This window comes from Zootoca vivipara, chromosome 11 (assembly GCF_965207765.1).
Source record: "Zootoca vivipara chromosome 11, rZooViv2.hap1.1, whole genome shotgun sequence".
Classification (NCBI taxonomy): domain Eukaryota; kingdom Metazoa; phylum Chordata; class Lepidosauria; order Squamata; family Lacertidae; genus Zootoca; species Zootoca vivipara.
In genome coordinates, this window is record NC_142594.1 from 13,823,669 (window position 1) to 13,848,616 (window position 24,948).

Here is a 24,948-nt window from a genome sequence, read left to right on the forward strand (position 1 = left end):
AGGAGCTGGTCTGCAGAGTCGGTGCCCAGCAGCGCGGCGCTGGATTGGGGAGGCGGTGCTTCGTGCGGAGCTGCTGGGCGCCGACCCTGCAGACCGGCTCCTCGATCCGGTGGCCTGCCGGGTCGGCGCCCAGAAGCACCGCCCAGAGCACCGGATCGAGGAGCCGGTCTGCAGGGTCGGTGCCCAGCAGCTCCGCACGAAGCACCGCCTCCCCAATCCAGCGCCGCGCTGCTGGGCGCCGACTCTGCAGACCGGCTCCTTAATCCGGCGCTCTGCGCGGTGCTGAGCGGCGACAACCCCGCAGGCCACCTCCTTGATCTGGGCTCTGCAGGACACGTTTCTTTTTTCCAAGGAGTTTGCAAGCAGTTTAATGGCGCAGCCCTATCCCTGCGCATTCGGAAGCGAGCCCTGGACCGCTCGAGGGGCCTTACTTCATCTCGCGCGAGGAGGAGGCGGCCCTAAGCATTGCCGTTTTCGGCGGTGGCAACAGCCGGGCGGCACCTCCGCTCTGGCGTCTCTCCCCTGGGCCATTTCCTTGGCAACGGGGGATGGAAGCCGCGTCTCCCCCGGGAGCGGGAGAAAGGGCGGCAAGGCGAGAGCCGCCCTCAAGCCCCAGTGCCGCGAGCTCCTCAGTGGCTGCGAGTCTCTGGCAGCGCGATGCCGCAGTGGCTGATCAGTCTCCTGCTCTCTCCCATGCCCAGCGCTGGCAGGCGGCGGCATGGCTTATTTTCAGGGTATGGCTTAAATTTTACAAAAGCTTTCAAATCCTGCCATGGCTTATATTATGACTACGTCTTAAAAAGGGGGAAACACGGTAGCTGCCAAGCTTTCCCTTTTCTCGTGAGGAAGCCTATTCAGCATAAGGGAATTTCCCTTAAAAAAAGGGAGAACTTGGCAGCTATGAAGAAGATACTTGAAGAAGTACACATTCACCTGTTTACGTGCAATCGTTTTAAGAAAAAACACCCTTTAAAATGCACACCTTTTGAAGATAACTAGGCCGCTGAAAAAAAGGGCATGATTAATCCTTCCTTTGCTAGCTAAAGGAACATTGTCAGGAGTGCACCTCCCGTGGTTTAAGAGATCAATTTATGCAACAAGCCTTTAAGGTAAGGAAGTGTTGCTAATTCTGTTTCCACTGAATCGTGATGAGATGATGAATCATCCCTAAGCAAAGCAAGGAATTGGAAATGGTAACATCCTACACCTCTGTTATCAGTATCCTCCCGCCCCCCCCCCTTTAAGTACAAAATCCTGTTGGGTTTCCTAATAAGTGTAAGTCCTATAAGTGTACGGTAGGAGTTAGGCAAGCCGGTCTTGGCTACGCCTGCGGAATATTTCTGGTTTTCACAATAGTTAAGAATAGGTTAGGGATGCGGGTGGCGCTGTGGGTTAAACCACAGAGCCTAGGGCTTGCTGATCAGAAGGTCGGCGGTTCGAATCCCTGTGACGGGGTAAGTTCCCGTTGTTCGGTCCCTGCTCCTGCCAGTCTAGCAGTTCGAAAGCACGTCAAAGTGCAAATAGATAAATAGGTACCGCTCCGGTGGGAAGGTAAACGGTGTTTCCGTGTGCTGCTCTGGTTCGCCAGAAGCGGCTTAGTCATGCTGGCCACATGACCCGGAAGCTGTACGCCGGCTCCCTCGGCTAGTAAAGTGAGATGAGTGCTGCAACCCCAGGGTCGTCCGCGACTGGACCTATTGGTCAGGGGTCCCTTTACCTTTAAGAATAGGCTAAGAATTATTTCTAGTATGCATCTGAATACCAGAGGCTGGAAACCACAGGAGGGGAGAGGGCTGTTGAGCTCAGGCCCTGGTTGTAGGCTTCCCAGAGGCACCAGGTTGGCCACTGTGAGAACAAGAACAAGGATCTTTGTATGTTCCATAATGCCTATGAATCGGCTTCTACTGTACCTGTTGAATTTCTGCCTGTTACGCAGTTGTGAAAAGCACAAGAGCTCTGTTTGGAGGTGGGGGGGGTAGGAGGGTCATTCTACCGAGACTAGTTGATGAAAATACATCTACTGTACAGTGGTACCTTGGTTCTCAAACGCCTTGGTTCCCAAACGCCGAAAACCCGGAAGTAAGCGTTCCAGTTTTTGAAAGTTTTTTCGGAAGCAAACATCCAATGCAGTTGTCAGCTATTGTTTCTGGGGTGCCTGCACCAATCAGAAGCTGCACCTTGGTTTTCGAACATTTCAAAAGTCAAATTGACTTCCGGAACGGATTAAGTTTTATACTTTTGTTTTTGCTACTTATTTTGCGTTTTTTGTTTTTGAAGCTTTTTCGGTTAATTTGTTTTTGTGACTGTGTGGATGATAATTTTTATCATCTACAATACTGTCTTATTTATTTTATAGTACAGTACATTGATGATTGCTTTCGTTTTATGAACCAATGGTCTGGTTAGAGAGTAAAATTTGTGTTAAATTGATGTTTTAGGGGTTGTTTTTAAAAATCTGGAACTGATGAATCTGTTTTGCATTACTTTCTATGGGAAGGCGCGCCTTGGTTTTGGGAACGCTTTGGTTTTGGAACAGACTTCTGGAACAGATTAAGTTTGAGAACCAAGGTACCACTGTACTGTTCTAGCTCGTTCCAAACATCAAAGGCTTCTAATGGGTTTTCATACGTTTATTCTATATATATTCTGGGCTCACTCAGATGAACAATTTCTAGAGTTCCTCATCCCGAGCAAATGAACCTGGAATTCTTAAGTTACAGTGCAGTGAAAAATAATAACGTTAACCCTGACAAATTAATGATATCAGTTCCCCCCCCCTTCTTATTTTTTAGGTTCCCGAGTACTGTACAAAATGTCAACCATAGTAACTTTTGTCTTTCTGCTCTTAAGCATAGCAATTATTGTTACTATTACTCTGATCCAAGTAAATCAGAAAGAGGTCCTTTCGCCAGGGCTGAAGGTAAGTTGAAAGGAATATGCTGCAGTATCCGTTGCTTAGTTTGGGTGCCGGGGCTCAGCTGCTGAACCGGTGATGTAAGGATAGTCAAGAGGGCTTCTGAGCATGTGGAAAGAGTTTTCCAGCACCAGAAAGTAAGCACAGCTCGATCGAATGTGCCTGCAATTAGAAAAGGGGTGCCTTGCAGGTCTGATCCTTAGTTCCTCCCTTTCTAGAAGCTTATCACTGTTAGCATAGAAAGCATTATCAAAACCCTGAGCATAACATGCCAACCAACAAGAGCTCCCTTTGGCAGCATATCAGGATTTTAGGGCAGTGATTACATAAGAGGGTGAGATCCTTATTAAAAAGATCTCTGGACAGTTACATGCCCGAAGGCTTCTCACTTGAAAGCTCCTCTTGAAGAAACATATCTTGGCTGTGTCTGTTTTCCTCGAGGCAGGATTTGGACCCGATGGGTGGAGCTGCCTGCTTGCCCTACCAGTTAGTACATGCCCACAGTATTACCTTTCCATCTCTCAACTGCAAGTGGGAAGAAACAGGTAGGAGAAGCAAGATCAAGAGAATGGGAATGGCCAGGCATCTGCCACCTGAGGCGGCTCCATCACTCTGCCCAATGGTAGAGCCGGCCCATAGGGAAACAGCTGTTCAAAGAAAAGAAGAAGCTAGAAATCACTAAGAAAGAAAGAAAAAAAGAAAGAGAAGGAAGGAAGGAAGGAAGGAAGGAAGGAAGGAAGGAAGGAAGGAAGGAAGGAAGGAAGGAAGGAAGGAAGGAGACAGAAATCACTCTAGCTTAATACAAAAAGATGGGCTACTTTTCTAACACTTGTATTTTCTTTGATCGCTTTCAACAAGAAATCATGCTCATCTTGTAACCTATAACTTTCTCTCTCCCCCCACCCACCCACCGCCAAGTATGGAATAGTGCTTGATGCAGGATCATCTCGGACCACTGCCTATGTATATGAATGGCCAGCAGAGAAAGAAAACAACACGGGAGTCGTGAGCCAGACCTTCAAGTGCAATGTGAAAGGTGAGGAGGAAATGTGGATTTTGGGGTGGACCCAAAACAAATACTAAGGGCGGAATGTATGAGTTGGGTGAAGGAGGGGGGCAGGAAGAGAAACGGCAGCTTCTGTGTTTGAAACCCCTTATACACCGTCCATTAAGAGCATCAACATTCCACTTTAAATAACCATGGCTTTCACCAAAGAATCCTGGAAACTGTAGATGGTTAAGGCTGCCAACTGCTCTTTGGAGACTCCTATTCTCCTCACAGACTTACAATTCCCAGATCCCTCTGGGAAGAGAGATTGGTAGCTGGGTGAGGGGAATAGGAACCCCCTAAGTACTCACAGCACCCTTAGCAGGGATCGCCTAACTGCTGTTGTCTATGCTCAAGGTTAGATGACTGCAATACGTTATACACAGGGCTGCCTCTGAAGACTGTTTGGAAATTTCAGCTAGTGCAGAGTTCAGCGGCCGGGTTGCTCAACGTGGGAAGGCGGTCTGAGCATATTACACCGATCCTGGTCCGACTGCACTGGCTACCAATGAATGTCCGGGCCCAATTCAAAGAGCTGGGTTTGACCTATAAAGTCTTAAACGGCTCAGGACCGCAATACCTCAAGGACCGCCTCTTTCCATATGAACCTACCCCGGACCCTGAGACCATCTTCTGAGGCCCTTCTTCGTGTGCCTCTTCCACGAGAGGTCCGGAGGGTGGCAACACAAGAACGGGCCTTCTCTGCAGTGGCCCCCTGTCTGTGGAATGCTCTCCCCAGGGAAGTTCGCCTGGCACCTTCGTTATACACCTTTAGGCACCAGGCAAAAATGTTCCATTTTAACCAGGCCTTTGGTTGATCTGTATGACATCCTATACCCTTTTAAAATGTGGCTCTTTTCAGGGGCGATGTTATTGGGTTGTTGTTTCTATTCTGATTATATAGGTTGTGATTTTTTTTTTCTGTGAACCACCCTGAGACCTCTGGGTATAGGGCAGTATATAAATTCAATTAACAACACCACACTGCAGTTCCCAGGATTCTTTGGGTGAAGCCATGACTGTTTAAAGGGGTATGATAGTGCTTTCAAGGTATTGCTATAATAATAATAATAATAATAATAATAATAATAATAATAATAATATATTATTTATACCCCGCCCCGCCCATCTGGCTGGGTTTCCCCAGCCACTCTGGGCGGCTTCCAACGGAAGAATAAAATAATTGATTAAAGATTAAAAACCTCTCTAAACAGGGCTGCCTTCAGATGTCTTCTAAAAATCTGGTACCTGTTTATTTCTTCCTGAAGGATGGTAATTTTATTCTTATTACTCTTATTATTCTTATTAAATGTATTATTATTATTATTATTATTATTATTATTCACAGCACTTCACACAATAAGCGTATGAAATACAACAACAAACCCCAAAATTAAGCAAGTAGTGGCTGAATCTGCCTGCCATGACTATAAATCAAAATACAACGGCAGGCAAAGCAATTGAAGTAGCCCTTCTTGTATTGGGGCGGGCTTCTCGGTGGGGACGTATTGGCTGGGCGAATGACTCAGGGACAGGTTTTGCCGTTCCAAATGGGCGTGGGAAGCTGCTGTGTCATGCAGCCGGGTGGAAATCGTGCACGACTTGCCATTTGCGTGCCTGTGGCATTTCAAAACGTGACAGATTAGCAAGCGGGGGCGGCGGGGGCGGCAGATCGAAATCATCTGCATCTTCTGCTGCCCCGGCCTAACGGACACTACTGCGGTGGCAGCTTGTTCCCGTGGGTGCGAATGCTTGTGTGTTTGCACACCTAAGAAAATGAGGCTCAAAATCTTAGGACAACGATGATGGTCATTGCATATAAAGGCATGTGGCTGGAAAATGCAAGAGGGGACAGTTCTCTCGTGCTTGAATCCTGCTTGCAGGTTTCCCCCGGGTATCTGTTTGGCTCTGCAAACAGGATCATGGACTAAATGGGCCATTGGCCTGATCCAGCAAACTCTTCTTATGTTCATGTAAAATAAAATAAAAATCCTTTATTATTTTATTTTACTTCGACCCAGACCAACACGGCTACCTACCTGTAACCAGAATTATGTTCATGTGTTCATTTTTTAATCCACTATAACTCCAAGGAGTGCCAGGGTCCTTCCCTCTCTCTCTCCCCCCCCCTAATTCTCACAACGCCCCTGTGAGGTAGGTTAATCTGAGGAAGGTTGACTCTTGAGGACGCCTGGTTCAAAACGAATCACTAACTCGCTGTATCTCACGACTAGCCCTTTCATCGTTATTTCCGACAAGATAGTGCCTGAGTTAACCTAGGTTTAAAATTTTGCTTAAATCGTGGGATTTTCTCATAGATCACAGTTTTCCTCTCCGTCTTCTCTTGTAAGGCACAGACTCTTTTAATCAAAGGTTGCTGTTCAGCAAAGTGAGATTTCCAATTGATGGGTACAAACCCCTGAGCAAATCCTTTCATGCATGCAATTAGGTAGTGTCATTTCAGAAACAGCATTTGAAGTTCTTTCCAAGCTTTTTGTACTACAGGAATGGAAATATATATATATAGGAACTGAAGCCTGCAAATAGAATTTGGTCTGAAAATTATTGGCTTTGTGGGATTGGTTTGGTTTTTTTTAAAAAAAAAACCCAACAACAAACGAATTAAAGGCAGGATCATTTCGGCTCTGCTGTAATCTGAAGCAAAAATCTTCTTTTTAAAATTTATTTATTTAGTTTTTCAAATTACAGTTTTACAATGACATATCCAACATACAACATAGATTCCACAGAATCTCCTGGACTTCCCTCCTCCCCTTTGTGGGTCCTACTGTTAGTCATTTCCTCCTGCATCTTTTATAACAGGGGTGGCCAACTCCGAAGAGACTGTGATCTACTCACAGAGTTAAAAACTGGCAGTGATCTACCCCCTTTTAGGGTGTTCAGGTCAAAGTTGTTTAGGAAGGAGGAAGGCCCATTTTTTAGGGGTTCAGGTCAGAGTTGTTGAGATTTTCTGAGGTGGGAAGAAAGCCCTGTTTTGGGGGTGAAGGGCTAAAATGTTGAGCATTTTTAGGGGAGCCAAAGTTGTTGAGTTTCTTTGGAGGGAGCCAGTGATCTACCAGTGATCTACCACAGACATCCAGTGATCTACTGGTAGATCACGATCTACCTGTTGGACGTGCCTGTTTTATAATAATCCAAATCTTTTACATCTCCATTATATCCAAAATTCACCATTAAACTACAAGTGCTATTCCAAGCCTACTAACAATTTTAACTGTTTACAGTGGTTTTTAAGATAAATTATATATTTTCCCCCATTCTTTATTAAACTTTTGGTCTTCCAGACTTCTGATTCTTCTGGTCATTTTTGCCAATTTGGCATAATCCATCAACCTAAATCTGAAGCAAAATTCTCACCCTGATTGCTTATGTGCTTAGGTGTTTTTAACTGGCAGCCCATGCTATGCCACTGGGAGGAACAGGGATAAGCTTTACAACCCACCAGTTGAAATCCGGTGGACTGGGGCACAGCATGGAGGAATGAAGCCTGACTGAAACATAAACAGAACACTTCTTGCATTCTTCCAACATCTTACATCTTTGATCGTGCATTATTTTGGACTAGATGACCCTTGGCTTGATACTGGTCATTGACAGTAATAAAACGATTTGAGGTGACCCCATGGACCCCTTCCAACTCGACAATTCTAGGGTTCCATCCTTAAAATATTTATATTCTTAGCTGTTATCCATACTCCTAAGTATTGTCAGTTCTGTTACTTGTTGTAGGTCTTTTTTATATTGCTCCGTCACATTTTTCACCAATACTTTCGTTTTACTTTTGTTTAATTTAAAAGCTGCTACTTTTCCAAACTTAAGAATCTGTTCCAAGACCCTCGGTATACTAGCCAAAGGGTCTTCTACACAAGGTCATCTGCAAATGCCTTTAGCTTATATGCTTTATAACTTACTGCTATCCCTTTTATATCTTCATCTGATCTTATGCTTCTAGCCAGGGTCTCTAAAACTAATGATAATGGTGACAGGGGGCATCCCTTTCTTGTCCCTTTCGTTACTTTACATTTTCCTGTTATTACATGGTTTACTATCAGCATTGCCTGTTGGTCAGAATAAAATTGCATCAATTCCTCTAAGAAATGACTCTCCGAAGTTCATCATCTCAATAGGTTTTTTCCATGAAAGTCCATTAAACATTGTCAAAGGCCTTCTCTGCATCTAGAATTCAATGCTTCCATGGCCTCTGTAATGTTCAAGTGTTCCTACACATTATTTACTTACTAACTTTATTTATTTGCTTTCCAAATAAAGAAGCAAAAGTGCTCAGAATGACGCTAGCGTAAAGATAAAGCGGAATAGTAAAAGTCCTGATGATCTTGGTGAGTAACAAAACTGAATCCATTGATTCCCCTCTCCTAGGTCCTGGGATATCCAGCTATGCGAGCAACCCTCAAGAAATTGCTAAGCCCATTAATGACTGCATGGATAAAGTAAAGGAGAAAATTCCTTTGCACTTACATACAACCACACCTGTCTACCTGGGAGCCACAGCTGGCATGAGACTCCTGAGGTATGGTTGGAAACCACAGCAGATGCTGATGTGTTGTGTGGATCGTTTTATCCATTGTTAAGTGGATAAAGCCGGGGGAAATTATTCATGACAAAGTTTTCTCGTCCTCGCCTTAAAACCTATCAGTCTATGGGGATTAATAGATAGGAGCATGTTAAGACAACGCCCATAAACCGAAGAGGGATTTGGATCTTCCCAGGGTATATTGCTGGTGAGTACAATCTTCCCTCAGATTCAACTTGTTGTGACTATTGACTGCCTTATAGAAGATGGTCGATCCCAGATCGGAGTGTTCCTGAATATTTTGTAATAGATGTGTAATCTTGGGGGAGGGGGGCAAACAAGGACTTTGTGCCATGGGCTGCCACAACCAAGGAAGAGGGAGAGAGTGGCAGCTTGGCCCATGTTGCAAACCTGACAACAGCCTGCACTTGTTGTTATGTATGTGCCAGTGGTTGTATAAAATCCTTTGTGCGTGCACAGATTTGTCTTTTAAGTGTTGACAAATAGTATAGATAAGGGCCAATGTGTCACTCATGCTATGTCATGTAGCCTTCAACACACCCGGCAGGTTATAGATGGGTTTGGATTACCGTATATGCTTCTGGGCATATAAGACGACTGGGCATATAAGATGACCTCCAACTTTTCCAGTTAAAATATAGAGTTTGGGATATGCTCACCGTATAAGAAATACGACCCGGCGTATAAGACGACCCCCGACTTTTGAGAAGATTTTCCTGCGTTAAAAAGTAGTCTTATACGCAGGAATATAGGCAGGAATTATTTATTTTGAATAAAGAAAGTGTTTGCTGGGATTATTCTCTTCCTCCCTCCCTCCCTCTTATAAAAAAAAGCCAGATCTGATACTTGGGAATGGTGTCTTACAACTGCTGTATGAGTGGTCTTTGGGTGCACATAGACTGTGCTAAAAACACACCTGTAATTATATTCCTGCGTATAAGACTACTTTTTAACCCAGGAAAATCTTCTCAAAAGTCGGGGGTCGTCTTATACGCCGGGTCTTATTTCTTATATGGCGAGTATATCCCAAACTCTATACAGTATTTTAACTGGAAAAGTTGGGGGTAATCTAATACGTCCAATCGTCTTATACGCCGGGATATATGGTAATCCGTATAAATAAGATCCACAGCATATTCTTTTTCCTGGTGTGGACTGACTCAGTCTGACCCCAGTGTTACCCTCCCCTAAGGCTTTATCCTATAGATATTTAAATGAGGTTGCACTTGTAGATTCCTAATTTTAAAATTGAATTTTAACATTGTATTTAATCTGCATTTTAATCGAATTGTTTCTTTTATGCTTTTATGCTTTGATATTCTTGTTGTTAGCCGCCTTGAGCCCGGTCTTGACTGGGAAATAAAATTATTATTATTATTATTAGTAGTAGTAGTAGTACAGGAATTCTACTACAACCTTATTGTTATTGTACTATGAACCTTCCTGTATGCTTGTGAAACATGAACCACTTATAAACGCCATAATAATAATGATAATAATAATAATAATAATAATGATAATAATGATGATGATGATGATGATGATGATAATAATAATAATAATAATATATTATTTATACCCCGCCCATCTGGCTGGGTTTCCCCAGCCACTCTGGGCGGCTTCCAACCAGATATTAAAAACAGTACAGCATCAAACATTAAAAACTTCCCTAAACAGGGCTGCCTTCAGTTGTCTTCTAAAAGTAAAATAATTGCTTATTGCCTTGACATCTGCTGGGAGGGCGTTCCACAGGGTGGGTGCCACTACCGAGAAGGCCCTCTGTCTGGTTCCCTGCAACCTCATTTCTCGCAATGAGGGAACCGCCAGAAAGCCCTCAGTGCTGGATCTCAGTGAATGATGGGGGTGGAGACGCTCCTTCAGGTATACAGGACCGAGGCCGTTTAGGGCCATATTCAACTCCTCGAAAGAGTCCATCAATGGTGTCTCCAAAATTTTTTACACATCACTTGGGAAAACAGGCGAACTAATGCCAGTGTACTAGAAGTAGCAAAGATCACCAGTTTCAAAGCGATGATTCTTCAACATCAACTTTGTTGGACTGGTCATGTTGTGCGGATGCCTGATGATCGTCTTCCAAAGCAACTACTCTATTCCAAACTTTAAAATGGAAAGTGTAATGCTGGTGGTCAACAAAAGCGGTTTAAAGACTCTCTCAAGGCAAATATTTTAAAAATGTAGTATAAACACCAACAGCTGGGAAACACTGGTCTGCGAGCGCTCCAATTGGAGAACAGCCATGGGCTCGGAAGGCGCTTGAACTCAGGAAGAAAGGGGAAAACGTGCCAAGAGGAAGACACGCTTGGCAAACCCTCTCCGTGATCAACTCCTGCCCGGGAACCTATGTCCCCACTGTGGAAGGACGCGTGGATCCAAAATTGGCCTCCACAGTCACTTATGGATTCACTGTTAGAACCATGTTCATGGAAGACAATCTTACTTGGCTACGAGGGATCGCCAAAGAGAAGACATGAGGAGAAACATACTTGGCAGCTTTAAATAATGTTCTGCTGAATCTTTTGGAGATGAATGAGCATGCAATCCTAGACACATTTACCTGGGAGCAAGCCTTGTCGAACACAGAAGCCCTTATATCCCAGAACACATGCATCAAATTGTGCCGACGGGTCTAGCTGGCTGTGTGTCTTGGGGCTTGTTTGCACATGCATTTTCTTCTCTCACTAGTCTCAGTACACATCAGCTCGCACATCACAGTAAGCCTAAACCGTGGTTTCCTGTGCATGAGCAATCATGCCCACTTCACTCCTCTCTGCTCCTCTCCCTTCTTGCGTAGAATAATAGAAACCTAGAACGGCAGAGTTGGAAGGGATCCCGAGGGTCATCTAGTCCAACCCCGTTTGCAGGAAGAAAACAAATCATGGGTGTAAATATGTACAATTTTTTTGGCAAAGGGTGTTTAAGGAGATAACAGAAAGCTGACCAAAAGTCCAGAGGTAGCATTATTATCAATTTTACGATGGGTTGGAAAGTTCGCAGGCTAGGAAGGACTTGCTCACAAATTTATTGACAGCTGCACAAATTACGATAGCTAGGAAGGGGCAAGCAAAATATAAAATGGAAGGATGGTATAAAGAGGTGTGAAATATAGCTATTAATGATAAATTAACATAAGACGGGGAGAAGTGATTTTGAGGAGATATGGAACGTGTACTGTTAAAACGGAAAGGGGTCAAACCATCGCAGGAGGTGTTGAAATTTTGGGAGGCTGGATAGTTATAATGGAATGGCCTCGGTGGTGGGGAAAATAATAATAATAAGAAGAAGAATGAAAAGAAACCATGATCCTTGTTGGCTAACATCCCATATAAACTAGGAGTCATAAACCAGGGTTTAGATGCTCCCAACAAGCTCCACTCTATAGCCATGGTTTGTTATTCGGCATACTGAGTGTGGGGCTTTTTTTGGGGGGGGGGTTCAAAACAACTGATGATGTGTGGTTCAGCTAAGCCAGAGTTCATGGTTTGTTTTCTCTCTGTGTGAGTGGGAAGGGGACTCACAGCCCAGATATTCATGGTATACCACTAACTGTCAGTAATTCGGCCGTCCCGGGGGCCAGCTGTTAGACTGGTCCCACAGGCCAAATATGCGATTGCTCTCACAAACGTGATGAACAACACACAAGTCAGTAAATAAGGCTAAACTGCTTTATTTACAGATAAACAAACAGAGCTCTACATCATGGCTCCCTCTCTCTGGCATCACAGCCAGTAAAGAGTAAGAACAAAGGAACAACAGTCCCACGTAAACATCCTGTCTACGTCACTTCCACTCTGTGGGAATGAAAACACATACAGTCATATGATGCACAATAACCCTATGACTGCAGACGGGGAATGAATCCTAACACTAACTACCGTTTACTGTAATGTGCAAACCGGAGCATTGACTATTGATGTGTGAACCAGCCGGCACAAAGTAGAACATTCATATCCCCTGCTATCATTTCGGACACGGTATTTTCCCATGAAAGCAGTCCACACATTTCCCTGGACCATCCGATGTTGAATAATTAAGTGATGTACATGCATGTATGAATCAACCCTTGACTTGCCAAGCTGAGTCACTAGATTTGGCAGATGACGAAGGGCGAACATCTCCTTTTGGCCACTCAGCCTTTTGTATTCTTGTGACTTGCTTAGGTTGCAAAATGAATCAGCAGCCCATGAAGTCCTTCGGAGCATTCAAAGCTACTTCGCAGCCCTGCCCTTTGAATTTAGGGGCACTCAAATCATAACCGGGCAAGAGGAAGGTGTGTACGGATGGATAACAGCCAACTATTTAATGGGCAATTTCTTGGAGGTGCGTGGAAGAAGCTGCATGTTTTATTGCATACTATTCTTTGATGAATTGCTAGTGTTTGAATGGATGTACACTGAGATTAGCATAACACACACACACACACACACACACACACACACACCGGCAAGGGAAGATTGTGGTATGATGTATACATACAGTATATAAATATACAACCACCTAAAACTGTGGTTGTAGTACTAACATCTTTATAGCAAAGGTTCCTGCCTTGCATTAGTCTTCTGTTTTACCTAGCAAACTGGTCTCTCCTGTTAAAGGCATAAAACATCATATAAGGGGATGACATTGGGTCATGTTCTTAAAACAACAAAACCCATTTAAAGTTTAATAATAATAATAATAATAATAATAATAATAATAATAATAATTTTATTATTCGTACCTCATCCATCTGACTCGGTTGCCCCAGCCACTCTGGGCAGCTTCCAACAAATATAGACAGAAGTACTGTTTTGGGGGGACAGGGGGTGGGCAGGTGTGAGGGACTTCCTGGTCCTGAATGGGGTAACTGTGTCCCTGAAGGACCAGGTGTGCACCCTGGGAGTCATTTTGGACTGTTCATGGAGGCACAGATCAATTCTGTGTCCAGGGCAGCTGTCTATAAATTCCATCAGGTACGCAGGCTGAGACCCTACCTGCCCGCAGACTGTCAGGAAGTTTTAAACATTTGACATTTTATTATTTTTTATATTTTGCTGGAAGCCATCCAGATGGGTGGGGTAACAACAACAACAACAACAACAACAACAACAACAACAACAAAATAATAAAACATCAAGCACTAAAAACTTCCCTATACAGAGCTGCCTTCAGATGTCTTTTTGGAAAGTTGTGTACTGTAGTTTTTTATCTGTTTGACATATGATGGGGTGTTCAATAGGGAGGGTGCCACTGCCAAGAAGGCCCTCTATCTGGTTTCCTGTAACTTCGCTTCTCGCAGTAAGGGAACCACCAGAAGGGCCTCGGAGCTGGACCTTAGTGGGGGTGGAGACGCTACTTCCGGAATACAGGGCCGAGACCGTTTAGGGCAGGGGTCGGCAAGGTTTTCCTTGCCTGGGCTGGTTCACTCCTGCAAAGATCGCTCCGTGGGCCAGATCACATCTGCGCAGATGCGCTTTTCAGCATCTGTGTCTGCGCAGACATGATTTCCGGCACCACGGAAGCAAGTCCCTGCTCTGTGCTGTGCCGGTTTAGCGCAACGCACGGGGACTCGCCGAGTGGGTGGTTCGGTTTGGAAGCGACTCGTGGGCCGTTTAAACGACCCCCGTGGGCCGCTTGTGGCCCATGGGCCGGAGGTTGCCGACCCCAGGTTTAGGGCCTTAAAGGTCAGCACCAACACTTTGAATTCTGTTTGGAAACAAACTGGGGGCCAGTGTAGGTCTTTCAGGACCAGTGTTATATGGTCCCTGCGCCCGCTCCCAGTCACCAGTCTAGTTGCCGCATTCTGGATTAGTTGCAGTTTCTGAGTCACCTTCAAATGTAGCTCGCCCAGGGCAAAGGAAACCCCTCTAAATTTCACAGGCATTTTAAATTGTAGAGGCAATTCCTCACGCCAGAATATGCCAAGCAGATTGCAACATTTTCCGCCCCCCTAAGACATCCTGATCACACTTGCAGGTGCAACTTTGTGGTTTACATTCCACACTCAATGTCCTCCTAAGCCATGCCATTCCCAGATTAACCCAGTTCTCCCAGCGGAGCAATCTTCCTTTTATCCTTTGGTGCTAAAACACCAAACCGGGGACAGAGGAATTAATGGCACAATAGCCCTGTCCCTATGTATGGCAGCCCCTTTGCTTTCACAGCTGTCTGACAAAATCCCACAGCAAACTCTCTCCCCATGCACAGAATAAGGAGCTCTGTTGATAGGAGTGGTGATAGCAGCTGGCCAAGTTGCCAAGGTGCTAGTGCCCTGACAGAGGCCACTGATTCTGTCCGCTGATTTGAGGGGTGGCATTATTTTTCTGGCTTGGCACTGAGCAGTGCCAGACAGCCAGATCTAGCCTACTTTCCCTCAATGCACTGTGGGAAACTAAAAGGGCAGCTAGACCTAGCCGCCCGGAGCTGCTCAGAGTGGTGCCACTGCTGCCATGGAAGCCTGGGCAACTATTTTATCTTTATTACTGCGTTTGCAATTGCTCAAGATAAAACCTATTTTGGAAAGTGAAGAAATGAGCACTGAACCCCTGATAGATCATAAGTGAACTCTTCATTTACTGCGTTTGCAATTGTTATAAAAGAAAACCTCTTTGGAAAAGAAACTGCTTTTGCCATTTCTAGGGACGTTTATTGTTTGCTTTCATCACCAGTTTCATAATAATAATAATAATAATATTAATAATAATAATAATATATTATTTATACCCCGCCCATCTGGTCGGGTTCCCCCAGCCACTCTGGGCAGCTTCCAACAAAATATTAAAATACAGAAATCCATCAAACATTAAAAGCTTCCCTAAACAGGGCTGCCTTGAGATGCCTTCTAAAGGTCTGGTAATTGTTGTTCTCTTTGACCTCTGGTGGGAGGGCATTCCACAGGATGGGTGCCACTACCGAGAAGGCCCTCTGCCTGGTTCCCTGTAACTTGGCTTCTCGTAGCGAGGGAATCGCCAGAAGGCCCTCGGCGCTGGACCTCAGTGTCCGGGCAGAATGATGGGGGTGGAGACGCTCCTTGGTGATATTATCTCATGTTGATTGCAGTAGTCATTGTATCAACATCCTGTTCATTGTTTTATGGCCAGGTATGCCTGCCAGTGCCCACAGACTGTGGGGAACACTTTGCCCAATGCCCCCTCAAACCTGGAACTGGCCCATCCTGTTGGTTTCAGCATTGTGCTGCTGAATGTGCACGGGCTGAACACCTTTGCCTACACATTTGGCTCGCAATACAGGCCTGGTTGGCATATCATACCCCTACCACCCTGATCAAATGCACGTAGGGTGAATTATACTATTACACAATCTTGTTGTGACAGCGTCTTGCTACTTCTTCGGCTTCATTCTTTGGAAGAACGCTCCAATCGATACGACTCCCGCAGGTAATCTTGGGAGCACTTTCCGCATCGATCTACAGCGCACTTTTGTGACGCCCTGTAACCCCAGGAGGGAAAGTCTAGACAGGAGAGCAGAGCCCCCGTGGCAGCCCGGGATGTCAAATCTAGTTCTTCCTTTCCAGAGAAACCTTTGGAGGGCCTGGGTCCATCCCCACGGAGCAGAGACCACGGGCGCCCTTGATTTAGGAGGGGCCTCCACCCAAATATCATTCATCCCCGATGAGACTGGCGACACGACCAACAGCACGCTGCCAGTGCAGCTGTACGGCTATGAATACAGCGTGTACACGCACAGCTTCCAGTGTTACGGGAGAGATGAAGCAGAGAAAAAACTGCTGGCATCGATACTACAGGTATGGCCGAAGGAATCCTCTTCTCTGCTAGGACGGTCTGCTTCTTGAATGCAGAGAAGGGTACAGAGTTCAGTAGTGGAGCATGGCTTGGTTGCTATTTTCTCATAACAAAAAGCCTGGGGCAGTGGAGATTCAATCAGCAGTCCTCTTTCTCCCAGAGACATATATTTCAAAAAGTAAAAAAAGCGGGATGCCCCCCGAAAGTTGTGTTTAGGAATGGTTGAGATTTTTTAAGACAACACCAAAAAAAGAAAAGAAAAGCGATTGACAATCTAAGTTACGTCAGTCCAAGTTACTGGCCACAGGGGAAGATGGAGAGACGAGAAAACAGAGGAAGTCCAAAGCTGATGTAACAAAAAACCCAATGGTTTTTATTAAGCCAAAGCAACTTCAGAAAGGTGGAATTCAGAGAAGCATTGGGGGAGGTTTTTCTACTGCAAAGCTGCCTCCCTTTATGGATGCATGTTGGTAAGGGGAAAATGCAAAACATACACAGTCTGTTTTAGTGACGTTGCCTGTAACAATGACTCCTGCTGAAATTATTCCTCCTGTTTAAAACCTCCTTGTTTGTTTGTTGTTTGTCAACTGCCAGAATTCAGGTGATAAATCCGGGATCAATAATCCATGCTATCCTCGGAATTATAAAACTGTTTTAACCATGAAATACTTGTACGGCAGCCTCTGCACGGCATTTCTAAGGCCAGAGAACTACAACCCAGACCAGCTTGTAAATGTCACTGGAAGTGGAGATCCAGCTCTCTGCAGGCAAGCCGTCTCCAAGTTATTTGATTTCGCAAGTTGCAGGGAGAAGGAAGACTGTTCGTTTAATGGAGTCTATCAGCCAAAGGTTAAAGGGAACTTTGTGGTATGTCTTATTTTCCTGGTGCTTATTGTGCGCTGTGTGTGTGTGTGTGTAGTTTTGTAGTCAGCATTTCCTTACAACTAGAACCACAACTGTGTTGGAAACTATTCAAGGAATTACAGGATATTGCTTATCTAAAGGCCCCCAAATAATCATGTTATGTATGATTAAGAGATAAGTTGAAAAAAAGATAAGTTGAAAAGTTGATTGCTATTATTGCATGAACAGGGGAGGAAACTTAGATAAGAATGATTTCCCAGATAAGAGCTAAATAAGGCATTTTCAAGAAAATAAATATTCATTGGAAGAGGGGTTTTATTAAGAAATTTCTGGAATAACATGCAGGATAAAAGTCTGATTTGTGTTCCCCATGTGTTACTCTAAAGGAAATTTGGTGAACTATTGTTTAGAACAGGGGTAGGCAACCTAAGGCCCGTGGGCCGGATGCGGCCCAATCGCCTTCTCAAACTGGCCCACGGATGGTCCGGGAATCAGTGTGTTTTTACATGAGCAGAATGTGTCCTTTTATTTAAAATGCATTCTGGGTTATTTGCGGGGCCTACCTGGTGTTTTTACATGAGTAGAATGTGTGCTTTTATTTAAAATGCATCTCTGGGTTATTTGTGGGGCATAGGAATTCGTTCATTTCTCCCCCCCAAAATATAATCTGGCCGACCACATGGTCTGAGGGACAGTGGACCGGCCCACAGCTAAAAAAGGTTGCTGACCCCTGGTTTAGAATCATGTATCTATACATACACATGTTTGTGTGTTTACAGTTTTTATTCCATTTTGTTTCTGTCATGCTTTTGTTTTCGTAAAATAGTAAATAAATAAGTTTTTTAAAAAACAAAAAAACCAACAACCCACAGTTGAGATCTAACTTTCACCTGCCTTAATCCATAGGCCTTTTCTGGATTTTACTACACAGTCAATGCTCTGAATTTAACTGGAGAATTTTCACTGGCTGTTTTTAATTCAAGCATGTGGACATTATGTTCAGAGAATTGGAATCAGGTCTGTATCGATCTTCTGAACTTTTAGAAGGGAACTGTTGACAAAAGTTTGCTATACCTGGGTAAACTTTCATCGAAATGCCTAAGGGGAAAAATGACCGGACAAAATTTATTTAGGCTGCATTCCTATGCACACTTTCCTGTGAATAATTTCCACTATTTACCATGAGACTTACTTCCAAGTAAATATGTATAGAATTGTACTCTCTTGCTTTTCATAAAATTTAGATTCAGACTCTGAAACTTGACAACAGAACCATATTCCTAATGCTGAGAATTACCTAGCCAAATTATCTAGATGCAAGTGTTTAACTGTTGCTGGATCATGCTTTTAATTTTTGTTGTTAGAATAGAACAGAAAAAAATCTAATATTCCTGCATTGGAGGGGGTTGGACTAGCGCCCCTTCCAATTCTATGATTCTATTATTCTCATACTCAGTTCTATACGAATTACTAAAACCAAATTGCTATTCTCTAGCAGACGTCTTAGCAAATATCCTCTAGAAATATAATATATATCACATTGAAACAATTTGGCATGATTGCTTCCAGGCAGAGCTCCACATTCATATTGTTTCCTTGCCATATTTCTTTCCCTTGACAAACTCGTATTCAGAGCTACCGTAATTACACCAAGAGTCTTGCCTTGAATTTTCAGAGTACCATAATGACCATGATCATAACAGAAGGCCAGAGTAGAAATTTCCCCAACGAAATAAATAAGTATTAACGTTGATTTGGTTTTGAGTAACCATTTTTGTTTTTCAGCTTCCGTACATGATACCTAAATTTGATGAAATCTACGCAAAATCTTACTGCTTTTCAGCGAACTACATCTATCACCTGCTTATACACGGGTATAAGTTCAGTGCAGAGACTTGGCCACAGATTCGCTTTCAGAAGGAAGTAAGTTTAACTCTCCCCCCCATCAAAAAAAGATAGTGGAAGTCTTGAAAGCCTTGAAAGATTCAGACTTTGGAAGTCTTGGTGGAAGTCTTAAGGGTGGAAGTCTTGAAAGATGAAAACAAAGTTAGGGACTCAGAGCCATTGTCAAGAAATGTTTCTTAACCGTTGCAAAAATTAAAAATAAATTTGGAACACAGTTGACTTTACTGTGAACACAATTGCTCCAGCCACTACTTCTTCTCTGGCGATCACTTATAGCCGAGTAAGATTGTCTTCCATGAACACGCTCTTAACAGTGAGTCCGTAAGTGACTGTGGAGGTCAATTCTGGATCCACACGTCCTTCCACAGTGGGGATGTAGGTTTCCAGGCAGGAGTTGACCACGGTGAGGGTTTGCCAAGCATGCCTTCCTCTTAGCACGTTTCTCCCTTTTGTCCTGAGTTCGAGTGTCTTCAAAGTCCACGACACCTTTGGAAAGGGTGTTCTCCAATTGGAGTGCCTGCAGGCCAGTGTTTCCCAATTGTCGGTGTTTATACCACATTTTTAAAGATTTGCCTTGAGGGAGTCTTTAAACATCTTTCATTGTCCACTGGTATTTCGCTTTCCATTCTTAAGTTGGGAATAGAGTAGTTGCTTTGGAAGACAATCATCAGGCATCCGCACAACATGACCAGTCCAATGAAGTTGATGTTGAAGAATCATCGCTTTGACACTGGTAATCTTTGCTTCTTCCAGGACACTGGCATTACTGTAGTTCACTTGTCTTCCCAAGTGATGTGTAAAACTTTTCCAGCCACTAGGGACATAGAAAGCTGGTTTACAGAGTCCGAGCATCTGTACGTTTAGCTTAGGATTGCTTAGACCAGGGGTACCCAGACCAGGCTTTGGGCCGGAGGGCAGGGGAGTGTGGGCCCGTGTGCACACACACTTACTGGCGCGGTGGTGCGCTTCCAGGTTGGAAAAAGCCCCGGAAATCGTTTGTGCGCATGCGTATGGGCCTCCCCCGACCCGGAAGTGCACCGGAAATGACCTCTTCTGGGTTGGGAGAGGCCCATACGCATGTGCACAAACGATTTTCGACGCTTTTTTCCGACCTGGAAGAGCGCTGCCGCGCCGCGCGCTGTAAGAGCGGGCAGCGGCAGCGGGGGTCGTCGCGGGCCGGATTGGGAGGCCAATTGGGCCGCATCCGGCCCGCGGGCCGTAGTCTGGGGACCCCTGGCTTAGACTGACTGGCAGTGACTCTCTTGGATATGAGTCAGGGGCCTCTCCCAGCCTGATTCAGAGATGCTGGGGACCCTCTGCTCTACCACTGAGCTATGACGCTCCCCCAGGACTTTGTCAGATGGCAGCTTGAGGTTTTTTTAAGTGGTGGCAAAGGTTTCTTTTTCAAGTAGATGGATGCCTTAACCCTTGGCCAAACCTCCATGGGTTGCACGTCGAAAGGTGCAGTGTGGCATCAGAGCAGGGGACCCTTGTGGGTGGTCAGTAAATACATACCTGCGTGTATATTTACATTTGTATGTGTGTATATTAATGAACAAATGGGGGACACCAAAACTTTTGGCATCCCCCTAGGGATCAGTACTTTTTTCTGGAGGTACTGTAGGGTACACAGTGTTAGCACCTTTTCTTTTTCAAATGTTAAAAGTGTGGTGCTTGCCGTAAGGATTTCCTGGCGAGTGCTTTTTCCTATTAAAAAAGAAAAAAGAGGAAGAAAGCACTGGTAGGGATCATATGTGAGCAGTCAGTAAATTAAATTTTAATTTTAAAAATGGTCTTTGTTTTTTAAATTGGGCAGAGGGAACAGTGGAGGCTGCACAAAGCCCAGGTTGCAAAGGAAAACCATGATTTCCCAATACATTTGAAGCGGGTCGATCTGGACTAAAACGCCTATTCTTTCTTTTGGAAAGCATCAAATACCAAGTCCAAACTGTGGACTTTAGGAAATGTAAATTGAATATTCAAACACTTAATATCAAGGGGAAGTGTGTGGAACAGGTCTCGGTGTTTTGACTTCTGGGAATGGAGTTGAAAGATGATCTAACATGGGGAGCAAATAGCAAAGACCTGATGAAGAGAGCACAGCAGAGGCTATACTTTCTGAGAATCCTCCGGGAAAACAATCTCTCAAAGGACCCGCTGAGGGCATTTTACCACTGTACTGTAGAAAGTGTCTTAATCTGTGGTCTGTGTGTGTGGTTTGGGAGTTGCACGGTTGGAGAAAGAACAGCACTGTCCAGGGTCGTAAAGACTGCGGAGAGGATAATTGAGTGCACTCTTCTTTGGATCAAATCTATGCCTCCAGGTGCTATAAGGAAGCTGCAGATATTGTGCAAGATAGTGTGCACCCCGGAAATGATCAGGGCTATCTTAAGCCTATCTGGTGCCCTGGTGCAGGGATTCCCTCTGGGCGGGCTCGTCCCTCTTTGGAAGAGCAGGGAGTGCAGAGGGGCAGGAACCAGGCAAGGGGCTACGCTGGGCAGGGAGAGGCCCCAAGAAGGAAGAGCCCACCCCGTTCCGAGGCGCCGAGGGTACCGTGCGTGCTCGGGATAGACAGGGCCGCCACTGCCGCTGCTCCCTGCCCGCCCGAGCTTCCCTCGCCTCGTCCAAGGAGCGGCCGGGCTGTGAAGCGAGCAGAAAACTCGAGGGCTGTGAAGCGAGCAGAAAGCTCGAGGGCAAGAGTGCACGGTGGAGGCGGGCGGGCAGGTGCCGCGGAGCCGGCAGGCGGGCCGACCTCTACCCAGCGGCCACCCAGTAGCAGCAGTGGACCGGGTCCTGCCCCGGCAGGCAGGCAGGATGGAGCTACGCCCCGGGCCGCCGCCTCTGGAGCTCGGCCGCTGGCCTGGTGGTGTGCATGGGCTGGCGGCAAGGACACCCCCCCCACCAAGTCGCGGCTGCCAGAGGTCCAGCGCGGCATGGTGGCCGGCATTCAGGGAAAGGGGACACCACTGGCAAAGCCGCGCAGCTCCCCCACTCCCCCCTGAGAGGTGCCCCTGAGAGGGCGGCGCCCTGGCGCAACGCGCCAGTATCCCCAATAGGAAGAACGGGCCTGGAAATGATCTCTTTCAGCTTCTGCCTTCTGGAAGGCGGTTTAGGGTCATAAAGACCAGAAAAAAGCCGCCTGAGAAATAGCTTCTACCCAAGAGCGATTTTGGTTTTGAATGCAGCAAAAGGCAGTCTGTGAGCGAGGGTCTGTATTCAGTTGTGGGGCATCAGAGTTTTAGGGGGCAAATCAGGAGGGGTATTAAGAGTTTTTAGGGGGTTAATTATGTATAGGCGGGATGGGTAGCGAGTCGATATGCATTTTTTGGATAGTAGGCTGACGGTTGTTGTAAGTTTGATGTAGATTCTCAATTTTGTTGTTCTGCATGGGACAATGACAATAAAGATTAGCCTCCCTGAACAGAAGATACTGCTCATCCCTCATGCAGAAATGCCGCTATGTGTGCAGATCCGATGAAAGGAGCAACACAGTACACAGGAAAAGCAGATCTTCTGTCTTCTAGAATGGCCCTGAGGTTTCTTATCTGGAGAGTCTAATTTGCTGTTCTTTTCCTTTGTTTCAGGTCGATAACAGCAGCATAGCTTGGTCGCTAGGCTACATGCTCAGTCTCACCAACATGATTCCAGCAGAGAGCAATAGGATCTTGTCCCCCATGAGCCCCTCTCTGTTTGCTGGGCTGCTTCTTTTCTTCACGGCCGTGGCGTTACTGTGCCTCATCTTCCTCGTGTATTCGTGTGTGGTGTCGCGTATGCGAAAGAACGCCTGCCATGCCGACCATGTGTTTCCAGTAGAATAAATACGCTTATAACGGAGAGAACAGAACGGTCCCTTATTTGAAAAAGCAGTGTTTTACGACATAAGGAAAACGGCGGGTGCTTCCGAATTGAGCTGTTTAGGTGCAGCAACAAGACGAAATGAAGTACAGGCAGAAAAAAGCCCTGAGCAGTAAAGGGTGCCTCTATGATGCATCTGTTGGGAAAATTTAAAAAGAAGTCCCTAGACCGGAGGTATTCCTCCCAGAAACCCCAAAGAAAAGGGTGCAGGCTCCAAGTGAAAATAAAGACCCTTATTGAAATACAAATACGCATAGGGACAGTCTCAAAAATAAGGAGGAGGCTGCCAAGGACCACATCCAAAGTCATTTTTTTATACACTTCCAGATTACACACGTCATTTCATTTCACCAATGAAAGGATCACAGCAGTCTTAATAGTTGCAACCCAATGACATCATCCTAAACCAATCAAATCATTGGGCTTTTCAGATCAGCCCTTATCATAATATCATGTGATTGCATATACGGTAACCCTTTTTAAGTGTCTTTATTTATTAAGACTTTGGCCGATTTTCCTGTTCATTAGATGCCTTCCAATATCGCCTTTCATCTGTCCACAAAACAATTCAATATTAATCACAATTGCCATGCCCAGCAGATTATCTTTTCAGGCATTCAACGGCCACTGAAGATTCTGACAGTTTATTCTTTTCAGTGCTCTGGAACGGTACAGTCACTATGTATGGTACCTAAAAGCAACTAGCTCTATACTGCAAAAGGCAGGTCTAGGTCCTTTGGGTTCAGAGAAAATGGAATCGGAGCAATACAAGGAGTGCTAATATAATACACTGGTCACTCCAGAACTCTGGGTGATAGACAAATTCTGTTTTCACATTTGTAACAACAACAACATCAATTTATACACGACCCACTCTGGGTGGCTCCCAATAGAATAGTAATAATAAAAATACAATAAAACATCAAACATTAAAAACTTCCCTAACCTTCAGATGTCTTCTAAAAGTCAGATACTGTAGTTGTTTATTTCCTCGATGGGAGGGCGTTTCACAGGATGGGCGCCACTACCCGAGAAGGCCCACTGCTTGGTTTCCTGTAACCTCACTTCTCGCAGGGAGGGAACTACCTAGCAGTTCGAAAGCACATCAAAGTGCAAGTAAATAAATAGGTACCGCTCCAGCGGGAAGGTAAATGGCGTTTCCGTGTGCTGCTCTGGTTCGCCAGAAGCAGCTTTGTCATGCTGGCCACATGACCTGGAAGCTGTCTGCTGACAAACGCCGGCTCCCTCGGCCTATAGAGCAAGATGAGTGCCGCAACTCCAGAGTTGGACACGACTGGACCTGATGGTCAGGGGCCCCTTTACCTTTAAGATATCTATGACTTCTCTTTCCACATTTTATTTGTTACAACTCCATGTATAACAGTAATTGAAGGGGGGAACTGTGTGCACGGGTAATATACAGCTTGCAAGTACGTAAAGAACCTTTTATTTTACGATTCAAAAAGTGAATGTGAGTCAGATGAACAAATGCTCAGTCATTTTAGGGTTGCCATATTTCCAAAAGTGCAAATCCCGACCCAAAAGCAGTTGAGCTTTCTTGTCTTTTTCCTGCCTGCGTTTTTCACGATTTTCGAAAATTTCCCAAAGTGGTTGAAAAAAAGAAAGAAAGAAAATTTTAAAATCTTTTTTTAATAGGAAAATCGCCCCAAACCCACTTCCGATATGGGCTGTTCACTCTGCCTTGCAAAGCACCACCACACAGCAGAGCATTGCACTCTCCATGCATCTCAAGACTGTCCAACTACTCGGAATATTCGCTTCCTTTCTAAATCATCCCCGTGGCACACAGAATGCTCAGCGCGCATGCGCGTACGCTTCGCGAAGAAGCGGTATTCCCCATTCCCAACCTGCGCTCGGACTTCAGCTACGCTCGCGACGCTTGCGCGCTCTCCGAGCCCTCGGATTCGCCCGGCTCTCTCCGCATCCGCTAATGCGCATGCGCCTTTGCGGAGGCTTCTTCACCCCCTCCCCTCCGACCGACTTCGAATGAACGCGGAGGGGAATCGAC

The 24,948-nt window shown here is 45.2% G+C and overlaps 1 protein-coding gene across 3 annotated transcripts in view; it reads left to right on the plus strand.

The window, feature by feature from the left end:
* The window catches only part of ENTPD3 (ectonucleoside triphosphate diphosphohydrolase 3), a 28,088-nt gene extending 5,190 nt beyond the window's left edge, over nt 1-22,898 (plus strand). For all 3 annotated transcript variants that reach the window (XM_088653872.1, XM_088653871.1, XM_035130092.3), the window contains 9 exons: nt 2,793-2,920; nt 3,833-3,950; nt 8,361-8,511; nt 12,714-12,873; nt 16,067-16,297; nt 16,890-17,162; nt 18,066-18,176; nt 18,945-19,082; nt 22,649-22,898. In XM_088653872.1, the coding sequence (XP_088509998.1) occupies nt 2,813-2,920; nt 3,833-3,950; nt 8,361-8,511; nt 12,714-12,873; nt 16,067-16,297; nt 16,890-17,162; nt 18,066-18,176; nt 18,945-19,082; nt 22,649-22,882 (1,524 nt within the window). In that variant the 5' untranslated portion in view covers nt 2,793-2,812 and the 3' untranslated portion in view covers nt 22,883-22,898. The remainder of the gene's footprint in view (nt 1-2,792; nt 2,921-3,832; nt 3,951-8,360; nt 8,512-12,713; nt 12,874-16,066; nt 16,298-16,889; nt 17,163-18,065; nt 18,177-18,944; nt 19,083-22,648) is intronic.
* The last annotated feature ends 2,050 nt before the right edge of the window (nt 22,899-24,948 follow it).